Source organism: Durio zibethinus, chromosome 25, assembly GCF_047325235.1.
Source record: "Durio zibethinus cultivar Kanyao isolate XHJ-2024 chromosome 25, ASM4732523v1, whole genome shotgun sequence".
Lineage (NCBI taxonomy): Eukaryota > Viridiplantae > Streptophyta > Magnoliopsida > Malvales > Malvaceae > Durio > Durio zibethinus.
In genome coordinates, this window is record NC_143186.1 from 14,559,514 (window position 1) to 14,581,139 (window position 21,626).

Consider the following 21,626-nt stretch of genomic DNA (forward strand, 5'->3'; position numbering starts at 1 on the left):
TTTAGGACATCTAAAAAAATAAAAAATAATAATGATTTGCTCGATATATAACCACATGAAATAATTAAATGAAATAATTATTTGCTTAAAACATAATTTTTTGGCTAGATTAACCAGCTTTGGTTCAAGTCTTCTCTCACAAATAATAAAGAAGAGAAATTTTTTGCTTTTTATTTAATTTTCATTACTTTTATAAGTAGTAGTAAGATCATCTATATATAAATGTCAATTTCATATTAAATGTATATAATTTTAAATTATGTTCGATTGATTGTATTATAATAATTGTTAAAGATATAAGACAAAAGTGTTTTTTTCTTTTGGCAGGAGTAATAGTTGTCACATTATTACATGTCTAATTATAGGATTGAGCCAACGGAAATATACAAATATAATATAATGCCCAAAGCTTTTGGTTTAGTGGTTAAAGGTGCTTAAGGAGACATTAAGAATCTGATTTCAAATCAAGCATTCCTTCTCCCCTTTATATATACTAGGGTTTTACTCTCCTGATGTAATAAAAATGTATATATATATATATAATATAATGTCTCCTTTTTTAAAAAGGAAAAAAAAAGCATCCAATTTATATAAGAATTGATAAAGGGTATAACCAATATAATCTAATGCCTCCTTTTTCTTAATTTTTTTAAGAAAATAAAATAAAGCATCCAACTGATATATATAAGAATGGTTAAAGGATATACAAAATTCCTGAATTATAATTAAAAAAATCTAAATATTTATTATTTTTATTATAATCAATCAATTCTTTAATATTTATTTGCATCTAATTGAATTTTTATTTGAATGAAAAAGTTATCACAGTTAATTTTTTTCAATTAAAATAAAATTTTATATGTCATCTATAAAATAGATAAAAATTTGCTATTACGTAGTTAATATATGTGAAAACAAAGTAAAATAAAATCTTTTTCTTTTTCTTTTTCGTTTTTTTCTTTATTTTCTCTCCCACTTTTTTTCTAAGATCTTTCCAAGAGTTTAATTGATTGTGAATTGGGAATTACTTGATTTAATTTTTTTTGCATGATTAAATTTCATCTAATTAAAAGTTCAATTGAGTTGATATAAAAAAATTAAGAGTTTGATTAATTATAATAAAATATTAAAGGCTCAAATGATTATTGAATTATAATTTAAGGACATTTTTTAACCTTTAGCTTATAAAAATCTAACTATTAAATTTATGGAATTCTCCATTATTTTTAAATATATATATTTAAATAAAAATTAATTATTTAATATAAAATACTTTCATGAGTTAAGCTTAGATCAACTCAAACTTAAAAAGTTATGTCCAAATCCAATCTCTAGATAGGTTTAAATTAAATGTTATATTTTTCTTTTTAAATGAGTTGATTTTAAATTAATTTTAATCAAAATAAAAAATAAAATAATAGATTCTAAAAAATTTTTTAACAATATTAAAACTCATCAATTTTTTTAGTAAGTACTTTTATTATTACATCACCTTCATTATTTCTAATCTGTTGCCCTTATTTAAAACTCTCCCCTTTAGACGCTTTAAATGGAAGAAGTTTTCAATTTTAGAGGGAACCAGTAACGCAAGTAAAAACTAGCACACTACACAGTCGTCGCTGTAAATTACTTGAAAAATTTTATTGCTAAAGATAAACTGTGATTCGTATTTTACCAAATTTAAAATTTAAAGATTCAATCTGAAAATAATATGATGATATAATAAAAAAAATTGTTTACCGATCATTCAAAATGAAACCTTCAAATAAGGTAGCAGTTCGAATTAATTGTCACCTTTTCAAATATGTAAGTAATGCTAATTGTGGTTTAGGGTTTAATCAAAAGTAATGCTAATTGTCACCTTTGATTCAGGCGGACAAGGCCCTTTTGTCATAAATGAGTTTAATCCGTTGATACTCATTTGAATTTTATATTATTTTTATTATATGATAATTTTTTTTATATTTTATATTAGTAATTTATAGAAATTAAATTGTATCATATAATTTACTTATAAAATATTTAAACTATTAATCGATAAAATTATAATTTTTATTTTTAATTATTATTTTCTAAAAAATATAAAATGTATATTACTTAGTTTAATTATGAACAAATCAAAAATAAGACAAAAAAACATGATATAAATGAATTATCATATGAAAAAAAACAAATAATAAAATAATGACATGATATCCATGTTTTTTAGAATTTACAAATATAAAATTAATATTGAGTAATTTTCACATATTAATTTGATGAATTCTTTTAATTTTTACTGATAATTACAAATATTTTTTCGAATCATATAAATTATATGATTCATGTATTAATTTTATATATTATTTTTTATATATAATTAAAAATATTATTCAAAAAACTATAAAATTTTAAAAAATTATTAATAAATTATAGTTGATCCGATACAGTACGAAAACTAATACCGTCCTAGACACGAGCACCATGAACCATAAGAAATGTAAACCATGTATCTTGTCGGATCATATTCTTAATTTTTAATGGCTGTTTCCCTCGTAGGACACGTTAAATAATAAATCTGAATCATACAATCCATTGACATATAAATTAATTTTTTTTAATAAATATGTCAATCTAACGTCTAAATTCCGCCCGAAATAATGCAATCAATAAGGTCAGGGTTTATCATCATTGTTTCCTTCAAAACAAACTATTATATCTACTCCATTTACCCATTTTTTATGCATCCCTCAAAAGGCAAAAGTGCATGAAACCGTTGTTGCTTGCACCATGGAAAAGATATTGCCGAGTGGGTTCTCAAATGATTGATGCTTGACAGAATTACTTTGAAAAAGAAAAAGAAATGAAAAACACATTATAGTTGAAAGTCAATATTACAGCATGAGACTGCATAATGAGAGTCTGTACAATTGTTGATAATTACAGAGCCAACAGAATAAATGATTGACTGTCTGTTAGATATCTGCAAGTTCCATGTACAAAATATTCGACAAAATATCAATTTAGTTTATAGTAAACAGATTAATCATAAGACATCTGGGAGAGCTTCCCCTGATTGATTCTGCCACCATCAACCATTTTATGTAATTTATTACCTTTGCTGGATAAACTCACCCCATGTTTTATACATCCTTGGACGCTGTGGCTAATGCCTCAGATTTGCAGATAGGACATACATTCTTCACAAGCAGCCACTTCCTTAAGCAACCCGCATGATACTCGTGTCCGCAATCAAGACTTCCGATTTTCTCTTGGTTCTTATAATCCTCCTGCAAAATTCCAAGAGAAATGTGTAATAAAACAAAGAAAGAGATGTGCATTTTAAGCTCTTCAATAAAAGAAAATGCTAGCTATAAGCACTCTTAATTACCTGGCAAATAATGCAAGAATCAGGTTCCTGGTCAATGGGCGCTGCCTCTTCCAGATTTATATTTGTTGCAAATGTTGAATAGGTTCTTATTTTCAATTTAATTCTAATGGTTTCCTCTGACAACCCAGTGTTCACATTGCCAATCCGCTCTCCCAGTGCAAGTAGCTCCTGCGGTTGTTTGGAAAATTTTCCAATAAACTTTCAGTAAAAATAAAGTCAAACCATGTAAGAAAAATAACATTAATGAACTTCAACTTACCTCATAAGACATGTCCTCTATATCCAAGCGCATATCTCGATGATGATCAATAAAATTACCCACTTCATAAAATTCTGGGAACTCCAGTACAGCAACTCCCTGCACCAATCAACTAAAAGACATCAGCATATTTATAAACAGAAAAATAACGAAAAAGTGTCACTTATATATGAATTCCTTTTTCCTAGTTTCAGAAAAGAAAACATACAAAAAATCAAAAGAAATAATGTTACACAAATGAAAATTAGGTACTTACATCTGGTGGAAGAACTCTCAAGTGAGGAAGATTGCGGTGTCTCAGAGTTGTCACAGGTACAGCACCACTCTCTCGGCGAGAATGATATATCCTAAAGCCATTAGGTGGAACTGGTCCCATATGCCTTCGCCCCATCTCCAAACCATCCTGAGAAGGATTCATCGTGCCCTGTGAGGCATAACTAGCTGGAAAGCGATAAGGAACTGCTGCTACTTGTGGATGAATGTTAATGCTGTGGCCTCTTACTCCTTCAATAGGAGGTGCAGGGTGATGGAGGTTATTGTTCCGAAGGTCAAGGGGAGAAGAATGTGAAAAGTTTGAGGAACTTCTATGCCTAGTCTCCATAGGTCCACCAATATTGCTACCTGTACAAACACAAGTCAGTGAAGAGTCCAAGGCAATCAGTTCCGATGTAAAAACATATTCCTAAATCACCTCATTTACACGGATCCTGCTTTCAATAAATAGAAATATATTTTTGAAAAAAAAAAAAAACTGTTTACTAAAATTGAATTTCCTAACAAAGAGTTACATTAAGGCTCCGATTGGTAACCTGAAAATGATTTTTGAAAGGAAATTATTTTCCATGAAAAATCTTTTCTTGAAAAGAAAATATTTTCAAGTGTTTGAAAATTTTATAGAAAATATGTTTCCTCATTTGGATGACATAGCTGAAAATGTTTTCTATAACATTCATCAAACTTTTCTTATGATTCTAATTTTTTTTTCATCCATTTTTCATGAATATTATACATTTTAACAACAATATTTCATCCAAAATTTTCATGATTTTAATAATAAATTAATCAATATTTGTAATACACATATGAATTCATTAACCCAAAACTCAAATCCATTCGCATTCATCATAATTCAAATTGAAATCCAAACAAATTCATAACAATTCATGATACCCATTTCTAATTGATAAAAAACCCAGTCAAAATCTTTAAATTGGATACAACTATTGACCTAAAAACAGCAAGAGTAGACCTTGACAAGAGGAGTTTCATCAAAATTGATGTACCTTCAATTACTCTTCTGCAGGTTGTTTTTTGGAGGCAGAAAAGAAAGATTAATGGTAGTTTCTATAGGTTGTTCTGGAGGCAGCAAATGACAAGGAAAAGAAAGATTAATAGTGGCTGGCGATGGAAAAAGGTATGAGTTGAGATTGACGAGGTTTGTTAAGAAAGATGAAAGCTAGGCTCCGTTTGTTTCATTGAAAATAATTTTCGAAAATTGATTTTCGCATTTTTAGGTATTTATTTGGTGGAAAACTGGCTAAGTCAATGAAAAATGAGACCATTTTTCTGAAAATTGTCTTACAGATTTGAAAAGGGGAACACATTTTCAAAAAAAAAGCTATCTATGAGTAGAACTATTTATCAATACTTTTACGCATAATTTTACTTACAAATAATATATTATTAATATAATATGTTAATAAATAATATTATAATATATTCATAATGATATTATATTAATAAATATTATTATAAATAAATATTATACTAATATATTAATTTTAATAAATAATATTATATTGATAAATAAATAATATTATATTAATAAATAATATTAAAATAAATATTATTAATTTAATTAATAACTATTATTATAATATATTAATAAATAATTTAAAGAATTTTTTATATTAACATAATATTTTAATATTAAATATTATTATTAAAATATAATTATTTTTAATATTAATAAATTTAATAATATATAATTTCAATATATGTTAATAATAAATAATTTTTAATATTTTAATAGTTATATTAATATTATTTAAAAAAACAGATTTTCCAAAAAACAACCAAACAACGAAAAACATTTTTCATTAACTCATCCAGACAACAAAAAATCTCTTTCAATTCAGAAATTGTAAATATTTTTCAAAAATCATTTTCCCGAAGTCATTTTCTGTGAAATAAACGTAGCCTTAAAGTATGCAAATTGTTTGATGAAGCAAACATCTAGTCAATAGTAGCTAATATAAAGAAGATGATGCAGATTTTTTGGAAAAAAAATTTTTTTTGAGGTGAAGGAGGATTGAAGATGGTGGAGTCAGATTTAAGAGTATGGTGGTTCTATGGGAGATCCATCGGTTTCCTGGGGTTTTGTGGTGGAAGCAGATTCAAATTTATGATTATACAAGATGAAGTATTATGGGATATCCATGGGTATCATGGTAGTTGTGAAAAGAAAAAGTAATTGAAGGAAGATAGAAGAATTGTGGGAGAAAAGATATGGATTTGTTTATAAGTTTGTTGAAGAAGATGAAAGATTGTCATTCTTCACGGAAACTGTCTTCTGCCCCAAAAAAAAGAAGACAATTTCCATGTTTCTTCTTTCATTTTCTTGTTGACCCAAAATGATTTTCTGTTGACCTTACTATTTTCCCCCTTCCAAATGTAGGAAAGTAAGAAAAATGGATTTCAGAAGCCGTTTTCATGATTACCAAACAGAGCCTAAATAGAAAACAACAACCTCAATAGGAAAGAATAGGATGGGGAAACTACCATGCATATAAGAAACACCAGAAGCGTGAGTCCAAGCAGAGGCACCTCCATCTGTTATTGTTGGCTGAAAGGGCTGACCCATGTAATTTCCTTGAAAAAAATGGTTAGCACTATGCATCAAGACAGGATCCACTGCAGTTGCCCCCAATCTGTTCCTCACACTTCTTTGAGATCCTGCTTCTCTAATTGGTGGAGGGCCATTACCCCTATACTGAGGGATGGTGAAGGATGCAGCATCCACTGTGCCAACCCCATCAGGATGCCTGGTATTTAATGGTGTAACTGAGGAACTAGAGCTTGATGAGGCATTAAAATGCTGAAAATTTCCAGGGATCCCTTCAGAATTCTTTCTCTTATATGCACCTCTAACATTATCCATGAAGTGGCAATTCCTTGCATATTCATCTGCAGAAACTCCAATGCTACCGTAGTTGCTGGAAGATGGCATCTGGTCTGTGGGTCCATGATTTACAGGAACACTTGACGAAGGGGTAGCCACATAGGGAATGTAAAAGTTGGATGCACTTCCAATACCAAGATCAAGATTTGGGGAATGATGATGATGCTGAACACCAGGGTACTGAGGGATTCCATAGAACATACCACTGTTAAAATGCTCTGGTAAGGGATGAGTATCAAGACTAGTTATGTTCCCTGGAGCTGTGACTGCCATCTGGATATCAGGTGGTGGATAGTTAGTCATACCACCCAAAAAGATGCAGGGCTCAGGATGATGATATCCCTGGCCTTGCTGATCTATTTCTAAATCAATCATCTGACTAGGGCATAGCATATTTCTTTCACCCATGCTGTTCCAATAAATCGTTGCTGCAATTTGTCCCTGCTTCAAAGTCAAAAGAATAAGAAAACAACCAGCTCAGCGCAGAATGATAAACCATATTATAAGTTGACATTTAATATACTAAAGGAGAGAAAAGGGACAGCTGGACAGCATGCATTTATCCATTTACTAAAATATAAAAAATACAAATGTAACGTGAAAATATCAAAGAATCCATAAATTTTGAATTATCAGAAAAAAAATAAGGAAATGAAGCTTGGACACATATTCAACCTAAATCTGAAACGCGACAAGTATCTCATTTATCCAACTTAAGAGCTGAAATACAAGACATGCAAAGCATTACTTGCCAAAAACACATTCTCATCTATTTATTTGGAATTTGAAATAGATGCTCCAATTTCACTAGAAAAATAAAGAATTTCCTTCCAGCAATGAAAAAGAACATATCAATAAATCCACTTTTTAAATTGAAGCACTTGCAAACCAAGAAAGGGTTAATGTAGCATCAAGGACAAAGGCATGGATCCCCTAAACATACTACTCATTGTGCTCTCTTAGCTATTACATTGTCCACTTATTTAACCTAGCCTAAATGAGATTGCAAAAGCAAAGTAAAAATTAATTTTCCAGTACTCAAATAGAGACTCAAAAAGATTAAATTCGGCAGAAACACGCATTCCCTTAAAACAAGAGTTTCTTTTGACATCTTCCCAACTCTCAAAGTTCCAAATGCTAATCTTCCCATACATACTATCATACATCTCCTTCCCCAATCATCAACCAAACAAAAAAAATAATTACCATGATCTAACCTTGAATTTTCCCAAAAAATTCACTAGCAAAATAGGCATTTAAAATAATAAACCGTCATCAAAAACTTTCAATCTACAGAATCGCCTATATCAAGCTAGGAGAATGGGGAAATCTACAACATTTACCCTCCTTTAGAACTATATTAAAGTTCTTGATAAAAAAATCCTAATTATTGATTAAATTTTTTATGTAAAAAAAATTTCAACCTTTTGTTCATAACTATCTCAGTCCTAAAAAGCACCCCACAAATTATAATACCAAGCTCCTTCTTTGTTTAGAACTTCAAATAAACCCAAAAAAAAAAAAGATTTTGAAAAAAAAAAAGAGAAATTTTCAAATATATATCTTAATTTCACAGAAATTTGTCAACTTGTTAAATACCCATTATTTATTAAACAATTATCAAACCAATTTGTTAACATCATGCAAAATAAAAAATAAAAAATAAAGAAAGGAAAAATTATGGGTGTTTTTTCTTTGCCGTACCTTATAACCATGAACAAAATCAAAGCACAGAAAGAGAACAGCAGCTTATCTTAAAGAAACCCTGAAAGAAACCAAAAGAAAATAATCAATCTTTCTGTTAGTTAAAACCGCATTGATCAAAATTCAGACAATGTAGAACCCTAGGGATTCAAAGATTAAACGTACAATTAAAAATCTTGAAAAAAAAAACCTTTAAAAAAATATAGAAAAGAAGGCGACTAACCGAATTGAAGCGAAATTAGGGAAAGAAAGAGATTGGGAGATCGAGAGATCTGATTATTATGAACAAAATTAAAGAGAAGAAATTAAAAGAGAGAGAAAAATGAGAGGAAGAGCGAGAGAGATAGAAAGAGGCACAGCCATATTTCTACTTTATAAACAGAGTTCTTTGGGGACTTTTTTTTTTTTTTTTTTTGGCTTTTTTTAACAGCCACAGTAAAATATATGTAAGAAAATCCTATTTAAATTGGGGTTTTTATTTTGTCTGAATTTAAATTAGGTTTTTCTATTTAGGGAAATTTTGAATTTTGTATAAAATTTTTTATTGATTATTACTATTTTCTTTTTCTATTTTATTACTCTTTGGATTGGTTCTATGAATTGTAAATGAGAATTTAATTTATAAATGAATTTTCTTTTTTATTTAGACATTTTTCTTGAGAAATTTACAACTTTAATTTTATGTTATTTAGTGACATTAAAATTAAGAAAATATACATAAGGTGATATTAAAATAGTTCATAATCATGGAAAATTCAATTTTGATAAATTTGATATTTAATTGAATAATTTAAAGATTAAGTCATTGATTATTATTACGTTAAATTAAAAAATTTAATATGATTTTTAAATTTAAATTATTTACGACTAATTACATATTAACTCGATATAATATTTTGTAAATAAAAATTGTAAAAGGGTAATTTTAAATTAAAAATTAATTATTTTTTTTATTTTATGTGCTTGTACTGATAACTTGTTAGTTATTAAATAAAAATAAATTTAATAATTCGTGTCATTGTATTATATAAAATATTATATTTATGTTTTATTTTATATAAAAATTATGTATCACGATTCATATTAACATGAAAATATAAAATATATTTTTTTAATTTTGTTAAATCTATTTATAATTTTTATTAAAATTTTAAATTATATTATTTTTATATCTTTTATTGAGATCTAAATAAAAATTGTTATTCATAACCATGCCCCCATTTGAAACATAAGACTTCAATTATGAAGATTCACATCATAATTTGTTTTTTCTTTTCTTTTTTTTTTTAAGATTTAATGATCCTTATAATTTTCATGGTACATTAAAGAAGAAACCATGTATTGTTGATTGATTATTTATAAAAATTATTTCATACATAGTTGATCAAGATTTTAAAATTTAAAATTATCATATATTTTATTAAAAAAATTTAAATAATTAATAAATTATTATAATAAATAAAAACATATGAGAATATTATAAGATAAAATTAAAAAATTTTATCATAGTATATAAAATAATAAAATGCATAATAGATCTTCTTAAAGGTAGTTTATAATTAAAAAAAAAAAGAACAAGATTTTAATGACCTATATAAAATTCATGCAAAATAATTGCCTTTTTTTAAGTCAAATGCACATCAAAGAGAAGGAACTTTAGGTAATTATAGGTGTATTTCCGACCATTTGTTTTAACAAAGATTGGTTGGTGCTTGTACAATTATCAAGGTTAAATCCATTCTAATTGTACATGCCAAATTTAATTCTCAAAAATTTTATAAAAAAAATTATAATTTTAAAATAAATTATTATAAATGTTAAATTTAAATTTATTAAATATTAATTTTTAAAATTTATTATACAAATTATCTGAGATAAAAACATTTCAACCTTTGCCTGTACAAAAGGGACTCGTGGATCACCAAATAACCAAGTCCGAATTACAGGTGGTCCAACTCACGAGTCAAGTACATTGTTGTTGACCAAAACAAAAGCCTTAAAAAAATTAACTCATTAAATGTTTTCAACATGTTTTTGAGTTAACATTGTCATCCACTTTTGACCCTTTCTTTTTTATAATGTGGTTACCGTATGGGTACATTTTGTTTAAATTTTTTAAAATTTTTATCTATTTAAATTTAAACCAGTAACTTCCTTAATCAACATAAATACCATATGAATTAATATTAAATTGATTATATTTTATTTTCTTGAAATAACTTTAGAACACAGCCTCTCAATTCTCAAATTAGTGTAATATATTTAAAATTCTATTTTTAAAGTATTTATTCCAAAAATTAATTTTTTATATACTAAGATTAATTCTTGTGAGTCACTTTTGATTTTTTAAATGATGGAATTAATTTATTAAAATTCATCTTTTTTTTTATGAAAAAATTTTAAATTTAAAATTTATTGATGATTATAAAATTATCTGTTTTAAATTATTAAATATAATATATTTTGTTTTAATTTAAAAAATTAAAAAATTTATTTATTTTAATTTTTTTTTACCGAAAAATAATCTCTTATCTATCGTAACGAACGTAACAAAAGGAAAAAAAAAAACTCGTAAAGAATAAAAGCGAAAGTTAAAGGGCATCAGCTTTAATTTGCTGGGCAAAAGGGCATTGATTTGGCTGCCAAAGGGCTGGGTTTGGGGGCGGGGGGGAATTGGCGTAGACTGCAGGAAAAGGGTGTATTTTTTAATGTGATTAAAAAAAAAATACGAAAGGCATATTCTTCGATTCCCATGCAAAACGCTCAATTTTCAGCACATTATGCATGTGGGTCCTCTAATTCCTAGCCGCAAAACACAAAGAAACAAAAAAGATGGGATGGGGAGATCCCACCCTTTGTAGGCAAGCTTTAGCAAATAGCAATCCAACACGACTGGGTTTCTTATCTCTTCCATTTGCCTCTCCAATTAACAATATATATATAACATTTCTTTTGAGAGCACGCTCAAAATAATTATATCTTTCTTCAAATTAGGACAATACTTTATTAAAATTATTATTACTTAAATCTAAAATACAGAAAAAAATTCATATCAAAATAGTACCCAAAAAATGTGTCTAGGGAGATTAATCATGAGTTTTGAAACGATAGGGGGCTATCAGCAATTATCCCATATATGACATTATGCATTAGAGCATGAGTCACTAGCTAATTTGGTTAAATTAATCTCAAGTCCTTAATTAATACAACTAAATAATAATTATTTGAAGATTGAGGAGCAAAGATGAAGTGGTCATTTATTATTATTTTTTTTATAAATTCGAATTTCCACATGATAAGAAAGATTTTTATACAGGGTCTTAATCATTCCAACTTTACTTTCTGAAAGCCTACCAAATTTCATTCCAATACCTGCTGAACCTTATCCCACATCATTTTCAATGTTCTCATTTTCTCTTTTCCAACTTATCTAATTTGCCATTGAATAAATATTATTCCAAGCTCTAGCAAAAAGATAGATTGTTTGCTTCTAAGTTTGCTAATATTTGCAACAAATCAAAAACCCATTAATGTCTGCCATTTTAAACCTTTTTTTTTTTTTAACATAATACAATGACGATAAAAGGTATCCTCTAATTTTATTCGAACAAAAATCTTTTTAGACAATTTTAAAAATATATTTACCATATCGATGTCATTTTTAAACTTTTTATGTAACCTAAATTTCACCTAACTCATGCTTGAGAGATATTCCTTTCCTGTTTTATTGAAGGGAATTAAGGTTAAAAAGTAGGCAAGGAGAATATAAGAAAGAGAAGTCTAATTAACAAGGTGTCTTCCTTCTCCAGCTTGTAATTTGCTTCAATGAGTAGCGCTCAGACCAGATTCTTTTCACTTTCTTAATTGCCAAAACAAGGTTGGATTTTGCTGGCTTTGTCGATTTTGAAGGCTACCTACACCACCACCTTCAACTTCCTCTATCCTTTATGTTTTATATATTCTTTATTTTGTTATGAGATTTATTTTAATATTCCTTATTTTTGGGTAAGGATCAATGAACGTAAGCATCACCGGCTTCCATTTTGGAATCAACTTTGGAAGCCTCCTCTTGAACATTTTATTTATGAATTAATAAATTTGAGTGCTGTAATGAGCTAAGGTGACTTGAGCTAGCTCCTTCCTCCGAACAACCCCTCCCAGCCGGCCTCTGCTTTCCTTGCACGTGTATGCGCGATACAAAGCTTATTGGTGAACATAAATGAATGGAGCTTAAACCAATCTTATTCGTGAGGCATTCGACAAGCACAACAGTTACAACTTAAGAAAGGAATAACAAGCTATGGAACAACATTTATTTTCTTTTCTTTTTCTAGTTTTCTTCCTACATGAGAAATTATTTGAAAGCTAACTTTGATCTCATAATAATCCAAATTTTAACTAGTATCATTTAAAACTTGGACTAAACTCCCAAACAACTGAAACCCTAGCAACAATAATCAAGAGGTTCAAACTTTGAAAATTGAGGCGATAAACTAGAACTATTCTAGTCCATGAAAACTCTAGCAACAGTAATCTAGATGTTGAGCATAGCAAAATCAGGTGATCAGCAAGATCTGTTCTAGTCCATGAACCCTGCTCACTTAGCAGAAGATATCCCTTGCAAGCCAAATCTATGCTCTTGGTTTACATGTTTAGCATGCTTTAGTATTAGTACAACATAGTGTCGTCGATAAGATACGTCAACAGATGGCACAGAAGAGATTATCCAAAAGCAGATATAAAGTACAATTAAGTTTGGAAGATGGATAGCATCTATCAGTTTCAAAACCCTTTTTAATGGGATAAAATCTTCAGCATACAAAATGTAAAAGTCAAATATAAATGATAGAGAAAAACTTATGGTAATTTGATCATAATGATTTATCAACCTGGTTATTTGCGAGCTTCAACTTTCTTCAGTTCTCTTGCTGCAAGAACAAATAGAAATGATATCAGCTTCAACAGAAATTGCAAATATGCATATAGGGCAGGTCTAACTCTAACGCTTATTCTTTATATCAGAGAATTTGGAGTAAATAAATAACCAGAGAGGAAACATGACATAGAGGAGCAAAAAGGGTGCATTATAACGTAAAGAGGAGATAATTAGCAACAGGAACTATACCAGCCTTCTCTTCTTCTCTCTTCTTAGCAGCCTCTGCCCTTTGTTGCCTTATCAGGGCTAAGCGCTCTGCAATAGCAATTAATTGAAAATCAATAGACCAATAGAATAAAAAATGTACAGCGAATGGTGAAAGATAAGAGAGTGTAATCATCAGAGAATACATAAGATGAAACAACACAGGAACAAGGGAGAAAAAGAAAACAAAGGAGTTCGGCTATTAGCCAAGTGCACAGCAGGAACCCATGAGACATCAAGGTGATACCTTGGGATTATTCTAATACACTCAGCTGATACGGAGTTGTCTCCATCAAATAGGAGAAACCAACTCAGTAGTATTGTAGATTAAAACCAGCATATTCATCTCTTAACCTTCCTTCTCAAGAGCTCCATTCCATTAAAAAATGATCTAGATTGCTAAGTGGTAAGGAAAATAGAAGCAGTTCTGACACTTAACACAAAAGAGACTTTCCATCCTCAGTTGCAACTTTCCTTTATCATTATCAAAGTATAAGAGTTGAAACAGTTTACTACCTCAGAATATAACACCTATAGCAGGAAGAAACCAGTTCAAAAAATCTGAGGAAAAGATCTTATATGACCTCTCACACACACCTTGCCAACAGATTCCTGCCAAATTTTAAAACTTTATGTTACCTAACCATTTAGGTCCACGGATAATGATCTTCTACCAATGCTTAGACAAATCACATTATCATTTGTATCACACTAATATGGAGGATTGTTTAAACCCAGCATACAGTACTACTCCCTTTGATGACTCAAAAGGGAGATGAGTTATCTCATCTCCCTTCTTCAGCACCTAGTCAATGAACATGATTTCAACCTAAGCTTTGCATATTCAAACTTAATTAACCCTAAAGTGGCAAAACAGTCCAGCAAAGAGGATAGAGAAAGCCATGTTGTAGGCTTGTAGCATAAGAAGATTTGTCAGGACTATCAAAACTCCTTAGCAACTTAATAAACACTTAATTTAGGTTTCACTACAGTATACACCACCTGATAATGGGAGATAAATAATCCATGATTCATATTGTTTTCCACTAGTTACCTAAATCTTTTCTTGCTTGTTCGGTTTTCCCTTGTTCCTGCAGCTTCATATAGCGTTCATGTGCTTTTTGCTTTTCTATCTCCTCTCTGCAGTCATAAATAGTAAAATAAGAGCACAATGCAAGCAAGTGTCAAACGAAATAACCAATTCAAATACATAATTACTTGCTTTAGTAAATCAACAACCATTGCAAATAAGTAAAAGAGGTTTATAGCTTCAAAAGATGGAGATTCACATGCATGACCACCATATTTTGAAGCAAATAACTTACAGTACTTTCAATGAAAGTAAGTGGTGAAAAGGCTTCTAGCTCATTACATGCCAAAACGGCAAGGCATAAAATTTTATTATATTGTGCCCGTTTCCTACAAGGATCATAGTCTACAAAATATTCTGTCTAGAAGGAAGTTAAGATTTGTAAAATTATAGTCATTCAAGATAACGAAATGCGTACGCACAACAAAGAGGTACCAAATAAATGCAACTCTAAGGAAAGCCTAGAACTAATGTTGACCATATAGTTAACAAGTTGTGGTTATGATCTATTATTAAACACATCAAGGAACTTTTAAATTGTTGATGTTATAATTCAACATGTTTATATAAAAGCCATAGTCTGTAGAAACACCAGGAAGTTATAGGTTTATAGTACATAATTTCAGCTTTGCAGTAACAAATTTTAATCCTCATAGTTGGTAGAGTTACTGAGAAGGATTTAGGAATGTATCATATCCACATCATATATTTTGTTAGTTGTAGAAGTTCTTTCTCTAATTACAAAAGGATAAAATTTAATGTCCAAAAGTCTACTACCTTTTCACCCTCAAAGTTATTCCAAAAACAAAACTTAACTCAACAAAAGCATTCCTATGTAATATTAATTCTAGATTCAACAAAAAGCAAAATAGTTACAGTACTTCATCAAAAAAAAAAAAAAAAACTGGAAAATCAATGAGAACTATTAAACTCTAAATGAACCAACAATGAGAACAGTAAATATTACTTTTTTTCTTGTAAGATATAACAGATAAACTAATACTTAAGAAAAATCCCAATTGTTACAAACTAGTACAATTGTTTAAGCAATAAACAATTGCCCAGATGCACATGATAAAACAGTGCTCAGTCAGATTTGATATAGAAATAGAATTACAAACCTTTCACGCCTTGATAGTTCAGTTGTTGTTCCCATCTGGAACATAAAATTTCAATTACTCAATATAGTTACAAGTTCATATATGTTTATGATTAATAAAGACTTTGTGCAGCAGAGGAGTATTTGTAGAACTTACATCAGCATCTTTAGCTTTGACATTCTTTTGTTTAACCAAATTTGGGTTCTCAATCTCGATAAGCCCTTGAGTCCCTTTTCGTTTCTGCCATATTAGCACCAATATCAGACATGAAGTATAAAAGGTAAATAAGACACTAGGAACTTATTGCAAATGGAGCCAACGTCCTTTAGACAAAAAAAGTGCACAAAAATAATGACCTCAGGCTCTTCTTGTACTTCCTCTTCAGACTGTTCTTCTTCTTCCTCCACTTCAGCTTCTTCCTAGAATGAAAGATAAAGTACCATCTGATTTACTAAGTGAAATAAAGTCTCAAAAACGCAAACATACACATTCATAAGGGAAGAAAGAGAAGCATAGCAACAAAGATAATAGCAAAGCACATATTTAAGAAAATAAAATTAGTTTTGCCAATCAAATATTCAACAAAGCTGATTATGAAGCATGAGAAAGAAACAAAAACAACCACCATCAAACTTAACTGTTAAATCTATTGTAATCAATCATTATCCATTTATCTTCTACATGCCAAATTCAAATTTTCCAACCATTACAAGTATCTAAATGTAACATTCAAGATATAAGTCTTAACACATATAAAGTCCAATTGCATACTAACATTCTTTTACAATATGTTCCAACAAAAGATGATAATAACCTAATTTAAAACAACCCAAACAGCCAAAATCAATGAAAATTATAACATGCAAATTGTCATCCATCTTACACGAGAAAAGAAAAAACATCCTACCTAACTTGCCCAAATTCAAGCAGTGCATCAATTTTGGTTTGTCAAAAAGTAAACTTTTAACTATTTTCTTCTTCATGAAATCACCATCAAGATTAAAACTATACTTCTTTTCACACAATATGTAGCGAAAATACATGATAACAACAAACAGATTACCATAAGAAAAAATAAACTATTAATAATAAAAAATAATAATTTCATCAAACATATTATTCTTGAAATTTTACAACCACAAGTGAATCGACTGCCTAAAAATTAGCATAAAAATCTTACCTTCCTAAAAGTACGGGGACGAGCAGAGGTACCAGCACCTGCAACCATTAAAACATTAAACAAACACACTGATTAATAATAAAAGTTATAAAACCATAAAAAAGCAAAAAAAATTTAAATTTTTTTTTAGTATTTTAGCCTCTGAATTTGATTCAATGTTCCAATTTTTAGCTGAACGGATTAAAAGAAAAAAATAAATTTAAATACAAAATCACTTCCCAGTTTCTTTGACGCTAAAATTTAAGTTTAAAAATATAAAGTTTTTATTTTTAAAGTAAAAATTTCTCCATTTTCTATATTTAGTATCTAAATGTTCACACAAGAATGAAATCTATACGATAAGCTACTGATCCAACAGCTCAAAGCTTGGTTAGATCTAATCTCAGGAAATCGTATACAAATATGTATACGTACATGCATACGAATAAAAATAAAAAAGATAAATACGTAGAAGAAGAAAAGAGAGAGAGTACGAAGCTCTTCGGGAGTAGAAAAATGGCGGTGGCCAGTGGGCTTGCCCTTGAATTTTCCTCTTCCCATTTTTGCCTTTTTTGAATGAACGAAGAAGAAGAAAGTGAGAGTCTGCAACTGAGAATGAGGGTTTTTCTTTTTGGTGTAAATAAATTTAGGCCTTTTGAATTAGATTCTTAAAACTTTAATCTCCTTTTTCACTGCAATTTTTTTTTTATCAGCCACTTTTTTGAGAAATACTTTGTTGGGGCGTTAAGTCCACGCGACATTTAGATTTTTATTTTTTTTTTAATTTTAAAATTTTTAATTTAACTTTTCAAACAAAAATAATATAAAATAAATATATAAAAAAGAAGTAAATAAAGTTTTCATCCTCTTCGCCATACAATTAAAGAGGTCTTATCGGATACCAAAACCTTATCTCTTTTATTGTTGGTTATATTTAGAAATGATATGGATAATAGATTTTTATTTATCTTGAATTTGATTTAATTTTATGTATTAAAATTTTAAATTCAATCTGATTTAATATTAAAATATTATTTTTATATTTAAATTTGATTCAATTTATTTATATATAAAATTTTAATTAATTTGATTTGATTTAAAATTAATAAAATATTTTTTAATAAAATTACTATTTTTAAAATCTAAATATATAAATATAAAATTAAATAAATAAAAAAATTATATATATAACGTATGGGTAGAAGTGGGTTTAATTAAAACCCTAATCCAATTTTTTTGATTTGATCTTACTTAAAATTCAATTAAAAAAGGTTTTATAAAATTGAGTCAAATCAAAATTTGATGGATTCATGTTAAATTACTAGTTATACTAATTTTATATAAAAAATAATTAAATAAAAAATTATGTAATTAAGAAAAAATAAAATAAAGTTCAATATATTTATTTTTTTTAAATTTATAATTTAAATTGTAATTGTTAAAATTAAAAAATCTAACCCTATATTGCAGTATACCATCGAAATAGTTTATTGATTTAATACATCTCGATTAATTTAATTATTTTTGTATATATTTTTGTCTAAAAATTTAATATATTTTCTTGTGTCCAAAGGAATAAAAAAAAGTTTATAAAATAAATAGAATAATTGCATAATTGCAATCTAACTTAGAGGTTAAAATTGAAATAATCTATTTTCCTCAAAATTTTGTTATTGGAATACAAAAATGCTAAGTAATAATCTTTAGAAGAATTTGGAATTTGGATTATTACGATGATTATTTAGTTTAATCGGAGAAGTTAATTTGATTTCCAATTAACTTATCATGATATGATTTTTTATACAAAAAATCATAATTTTAAAATAAAAAAATAAATTATAAACTTTGCATTTTGAATTTTGAAATTTTTTAAATATAAATATTGAAATTTAAAATTAAAATCTATTAAATATTATATTTTAAAAATAACTATGTAAATAAACTAAACTAACCTCGAAATATGATATGATGCTTCATTTGCGTGCAAAAAGTTATAGCAATTAATCTCTTCAAATAAAGTAGCCAAGCAAGGAGTATATATGTCAAAATATATCAGTAAGTAGTTGCTCAATTAATAAGAGATCGTTCTTTTTTATGTAAAAATTTTGAGTTAAAATTCAGTTTATAATTATTTGTTGAAATTATTTTAAATATGCGATTTTTAATGACATATCTTAAATTACTAAATACGATACATTTATCTTAATCTGAACGATTAAATAATTTATCAACTTCAAATTTTTTATACCAAATATATATATATATATATGCAAGTGTATGTCAAAATATGATGCAATTCTTATATTAATTTAAACGATTGAATAATTTATTAATTTTAATTTTTTTATACCAAATATATATATATATATATATGTGTGTGTGCAAGTGTGTGTCAAAATATGATGCAAGTGTGTGTCAAAATATGATGCAAGTGAAACCAGTGAAAGACAATCTTTTTGCATAGTTTTAATGCAAATGAGAATTTACCTTTGAGAATCCCACTTTCTCAAAAGATGTTCCCTTTATCATGTGCCAAAATTTTATTCCAAAACTTTAAACAAAAAGTGCAAAAAGCTTGCTTACTTTTGTAAAGATGTGGAGTGGTCGGCGCATCGTATATTGTAATGAATAAAGCTTATTGCAACTTTTTTGACCAATTGCATCCATCCTTTAAGACAGAATTCATGCATGATCAAATGTGTTTATTAATCGGTCCTAAAAGTGTAACAGTCTGAGTTATTATTGAGTTATTATAATTGATTTGGTTGAATGAACACTTCAACTATTCACTCAATGCTAAGGACTCAATCTTAAAATTGGGTCTAAGTTTGATATGGATTCAATTCATGAACAATGAATTCGTCTCATATTGAGATTGAGTTTAGTAAAAATTCAATCTATGAATGACTTTAAATTTCACCCATTAATATCAAAATTTGAAAATTTTATTCAATTCAATAATAATCAAATTTAATTAGAATTGTTCACTAAATTGAGTGTTACATGGCATGATATGATTTGACATGATATAAATCATATTCAACACGATTCATTATTAAATTATGAGATTAGACCAAATATAATATATATATATATATATTGTGCTATACTAAAAATTTTTAAGTTCATGAGTCAACATAACTCGACTCGGGGCCAATGCTAATAAGTAGCACTTGGGTTAATACGGCACAATACACAAATTCAATTATGTCATGTTATGTTAAAGCATAATTGTTATACATAAGCTTTCAACTTTTGAGTGTATTTTTATTATTTGTTATATTACAATAAAATTATGTTCATTTTTTAAATATTTTATAAAATAAAATTATATTAAATAAATTTACTTATTAAATATTTAAATTATTAATATATAAATTATATCAAATTAGTTTACAAATCGTTCCATGTACATGTATATGATCTCTCACATAAATTAAACTCTCTCACATGTTATTTTTAATAATAATAGATAAATATTTTTTAAAAAATAATTAGAATTTTGAAAAAAAAATTAATGGATTATGTTTAGTTTAGCTTGACACAAAAAATAATATCGTGCTTAGCATGATACGATCCATGAAAATTACGGATCATGTGATGCATTGGGCCACACCTTTAAGTTTTGTGGGCTATATCAACATACTACGTTAAAAAAATAATGTTGAACCAATATGATCTATTAACATATAAATTAATATTTAAATGAAATATACCAGCCTAGCATGATCCATTTGATAATGCTAAATGTAGATGACTAAATTAAAATAGATAGACTATTTTTTTAACACAAGATTATTTAGCTTTAAGCCTCCTGTCATTTTATTTAGTTTCATTCAAGTATGATATTATATTTACTTTGCTTCGCTCGAGTGCATTTAAATGAAGTTAATGCTTAGATTTGTTCAAGAGTCAGATTACTTGTCTAAATTCAAAAGTTTGTTCGAATTTTAAAAGATTTAAACTAAAAATCAAAACTTGTTAAATGAATTTGTACATAATTTTAGATCTGTTTAAATTTTGGATTAAGTCTTAAACAAAATATTTAAAACCTAAATTTGGCTTGATCTAACTCAAATTTACATATATATAAAATTTTTATTTTTACGTATACATAAATTATATAAAAATTAATTCACATATATATATATACATTAAAAATAAAAATTATATATATTTTATTAAACTTAATTTTAATTGTTATATAATTTTAATTTTTATATATAAGTTTTATTTATATATAAAATTTTAAAATTTAATTTTTATGTATATATGAATTAAATATAACCTCATTAAACTTAATTTAATAATATTTTTAATTTTTTATTATATAAAATTAAATTTAATAAATATGTTTTAAATTTTTTTAATTTAAATTAAAGTTAAAAAAATTTTAAGATTTAACCAAATTTAAATAAATATATAAATTATTAATACCAAATATAAATCTATTTTAAATTCAACCGGATCCAAGACATAAACACCTCTGCTAATGCCCCCACACTTTTTTTTTTCGTTTTAATAAATTTCAATAGCCTTTATATATATCTCCGTTTATTTACACAACTACACTAGAGTGTCTTATCTATTTTTTAACCCCCGAAATAATACTTTCCACAACTT

At 27.4% G+C, this 21,626-nt stretch overlaps 2 protein-coding genes across 3 annotated transcripts; both read right to left on the reverse strand.

Moving 5' to 3' along the window:
* Nucleotides 1-2,824: 2,824 nt before the first annotated feature.
* LOC111275872 (putative E3 ubiquitin-protein ligase ZFP1) lies at nt 2,825-8,948 on the reverse strand. 2 transcript variants are annotated; one of them, XM_022861457.2, is made up of 7 exons: nt 8,738-8,948; nt 8,515-8,575; nt 6,411-7,251; nt 3,886-4,250; nt 3,630-3,728; nt 3,371-3,538; nt 2,825-3,269 (listed from the first exon to the last, which is right to left on the reverse strand). In XM_022861457.2, the coding sequence occupies exons 3-7, from the start codon at nt 7,216-7,218 to the stop codon at nt 3,123-3,125; spliced, it is 1,587 nt and encodes a 528-aa protein (XP_022717192.1). In that variant the 5' UTR covers nt 7,219-7,251; nt 8,515-8,575; nt 8,738-8,948; the 3' UTR covers nt 2,825-3,122. The 2 variants fall into 2 exon arrangements, with proteins under 2 accessions (XP_022717192.1, XP_022717193.1); XM_022861458.2 differs by having other exon boundaries at nt 6,411-7,254; nt 8,738-8,875.
* Nucleotides 8,949-13,236: 4,288 nt separating this feature from the next.
* On the reverse strand, nt 13,237-17,699 carry LOC111275871 (uncharacterized). The gene is made up of 8 exons (XM_022861455.2): nt 17,498-17,699; nt 17,025-17,062; nt 16,201-16,263; nt 16,001-16,084; nt 15,866-15,900; nt 14,709-14,794; nt 13,640-13,705; nt 13,237-13,442 (listed from the first exon to the last, which is right to left on the reverse strand). The coding sequence occupies exons 1-8, from the start codon at nt 17,562-17,564 to the stop codon at nt 13,408-13,410; spliced, it is 474 nt and encodes a 157-aa protein (XP_022717190.1). The 5' UTR covers nt 17,565-17,699; the 3' UTR covers nt 13,237-13,407.
* Between the last annotated feature and the right edge of the window lie 3,927 nt (nt 17,700-21,626).

Excerpts from the sequence above, each read along its gene's own strand:
- LOC111275872 (XM_022861457.2), bottom strand. The coding sequence starts at position 7,218 with ATGGGTGAAAGAAATATGCTATGCCCTAGTCAGATGATTGATTTAGAA. Across the intron at positions 3,729-3,885 it reads TGAGAGTTCTTCCACCAGAT|GGAGTTGCTGTACTGGAGTT; the intron begins GTAAGTACCTAA and ends TGATTGGTGCAG. Across the intron at positions 3,539-3,629 it reads TAGAGGACATGTCTTATGAG|GAGCTACTTGCACTGGGAGA; the intron begins GTAAGTTGAAGT and ends AAACAACCGCAG.
- LOC111275871 (XM_022861455.2), bottom strand. The coding sequence starts at position 17,564 with ATGGGAAGAGGAAAATTCAAGGGCAAGCCCACTGGCCACCGCCATTTT. Across the intron at positions 17,063-17,497 it reads TTCTACTCCCGAAGAGCTTC|GTGCTGGTACCTCTGCTCGT; the intron begins GTACTCTCTCTC and ends TAATGGTTGCAG. Across the intron at positions 13,706-14,708 it reads ACAAGCAAGAAAAGATTTAG|AGCGCTTAGCCCTGATAAGG; the intron begins GTAACTAGTGGA and ends TTGCTATTGCAG.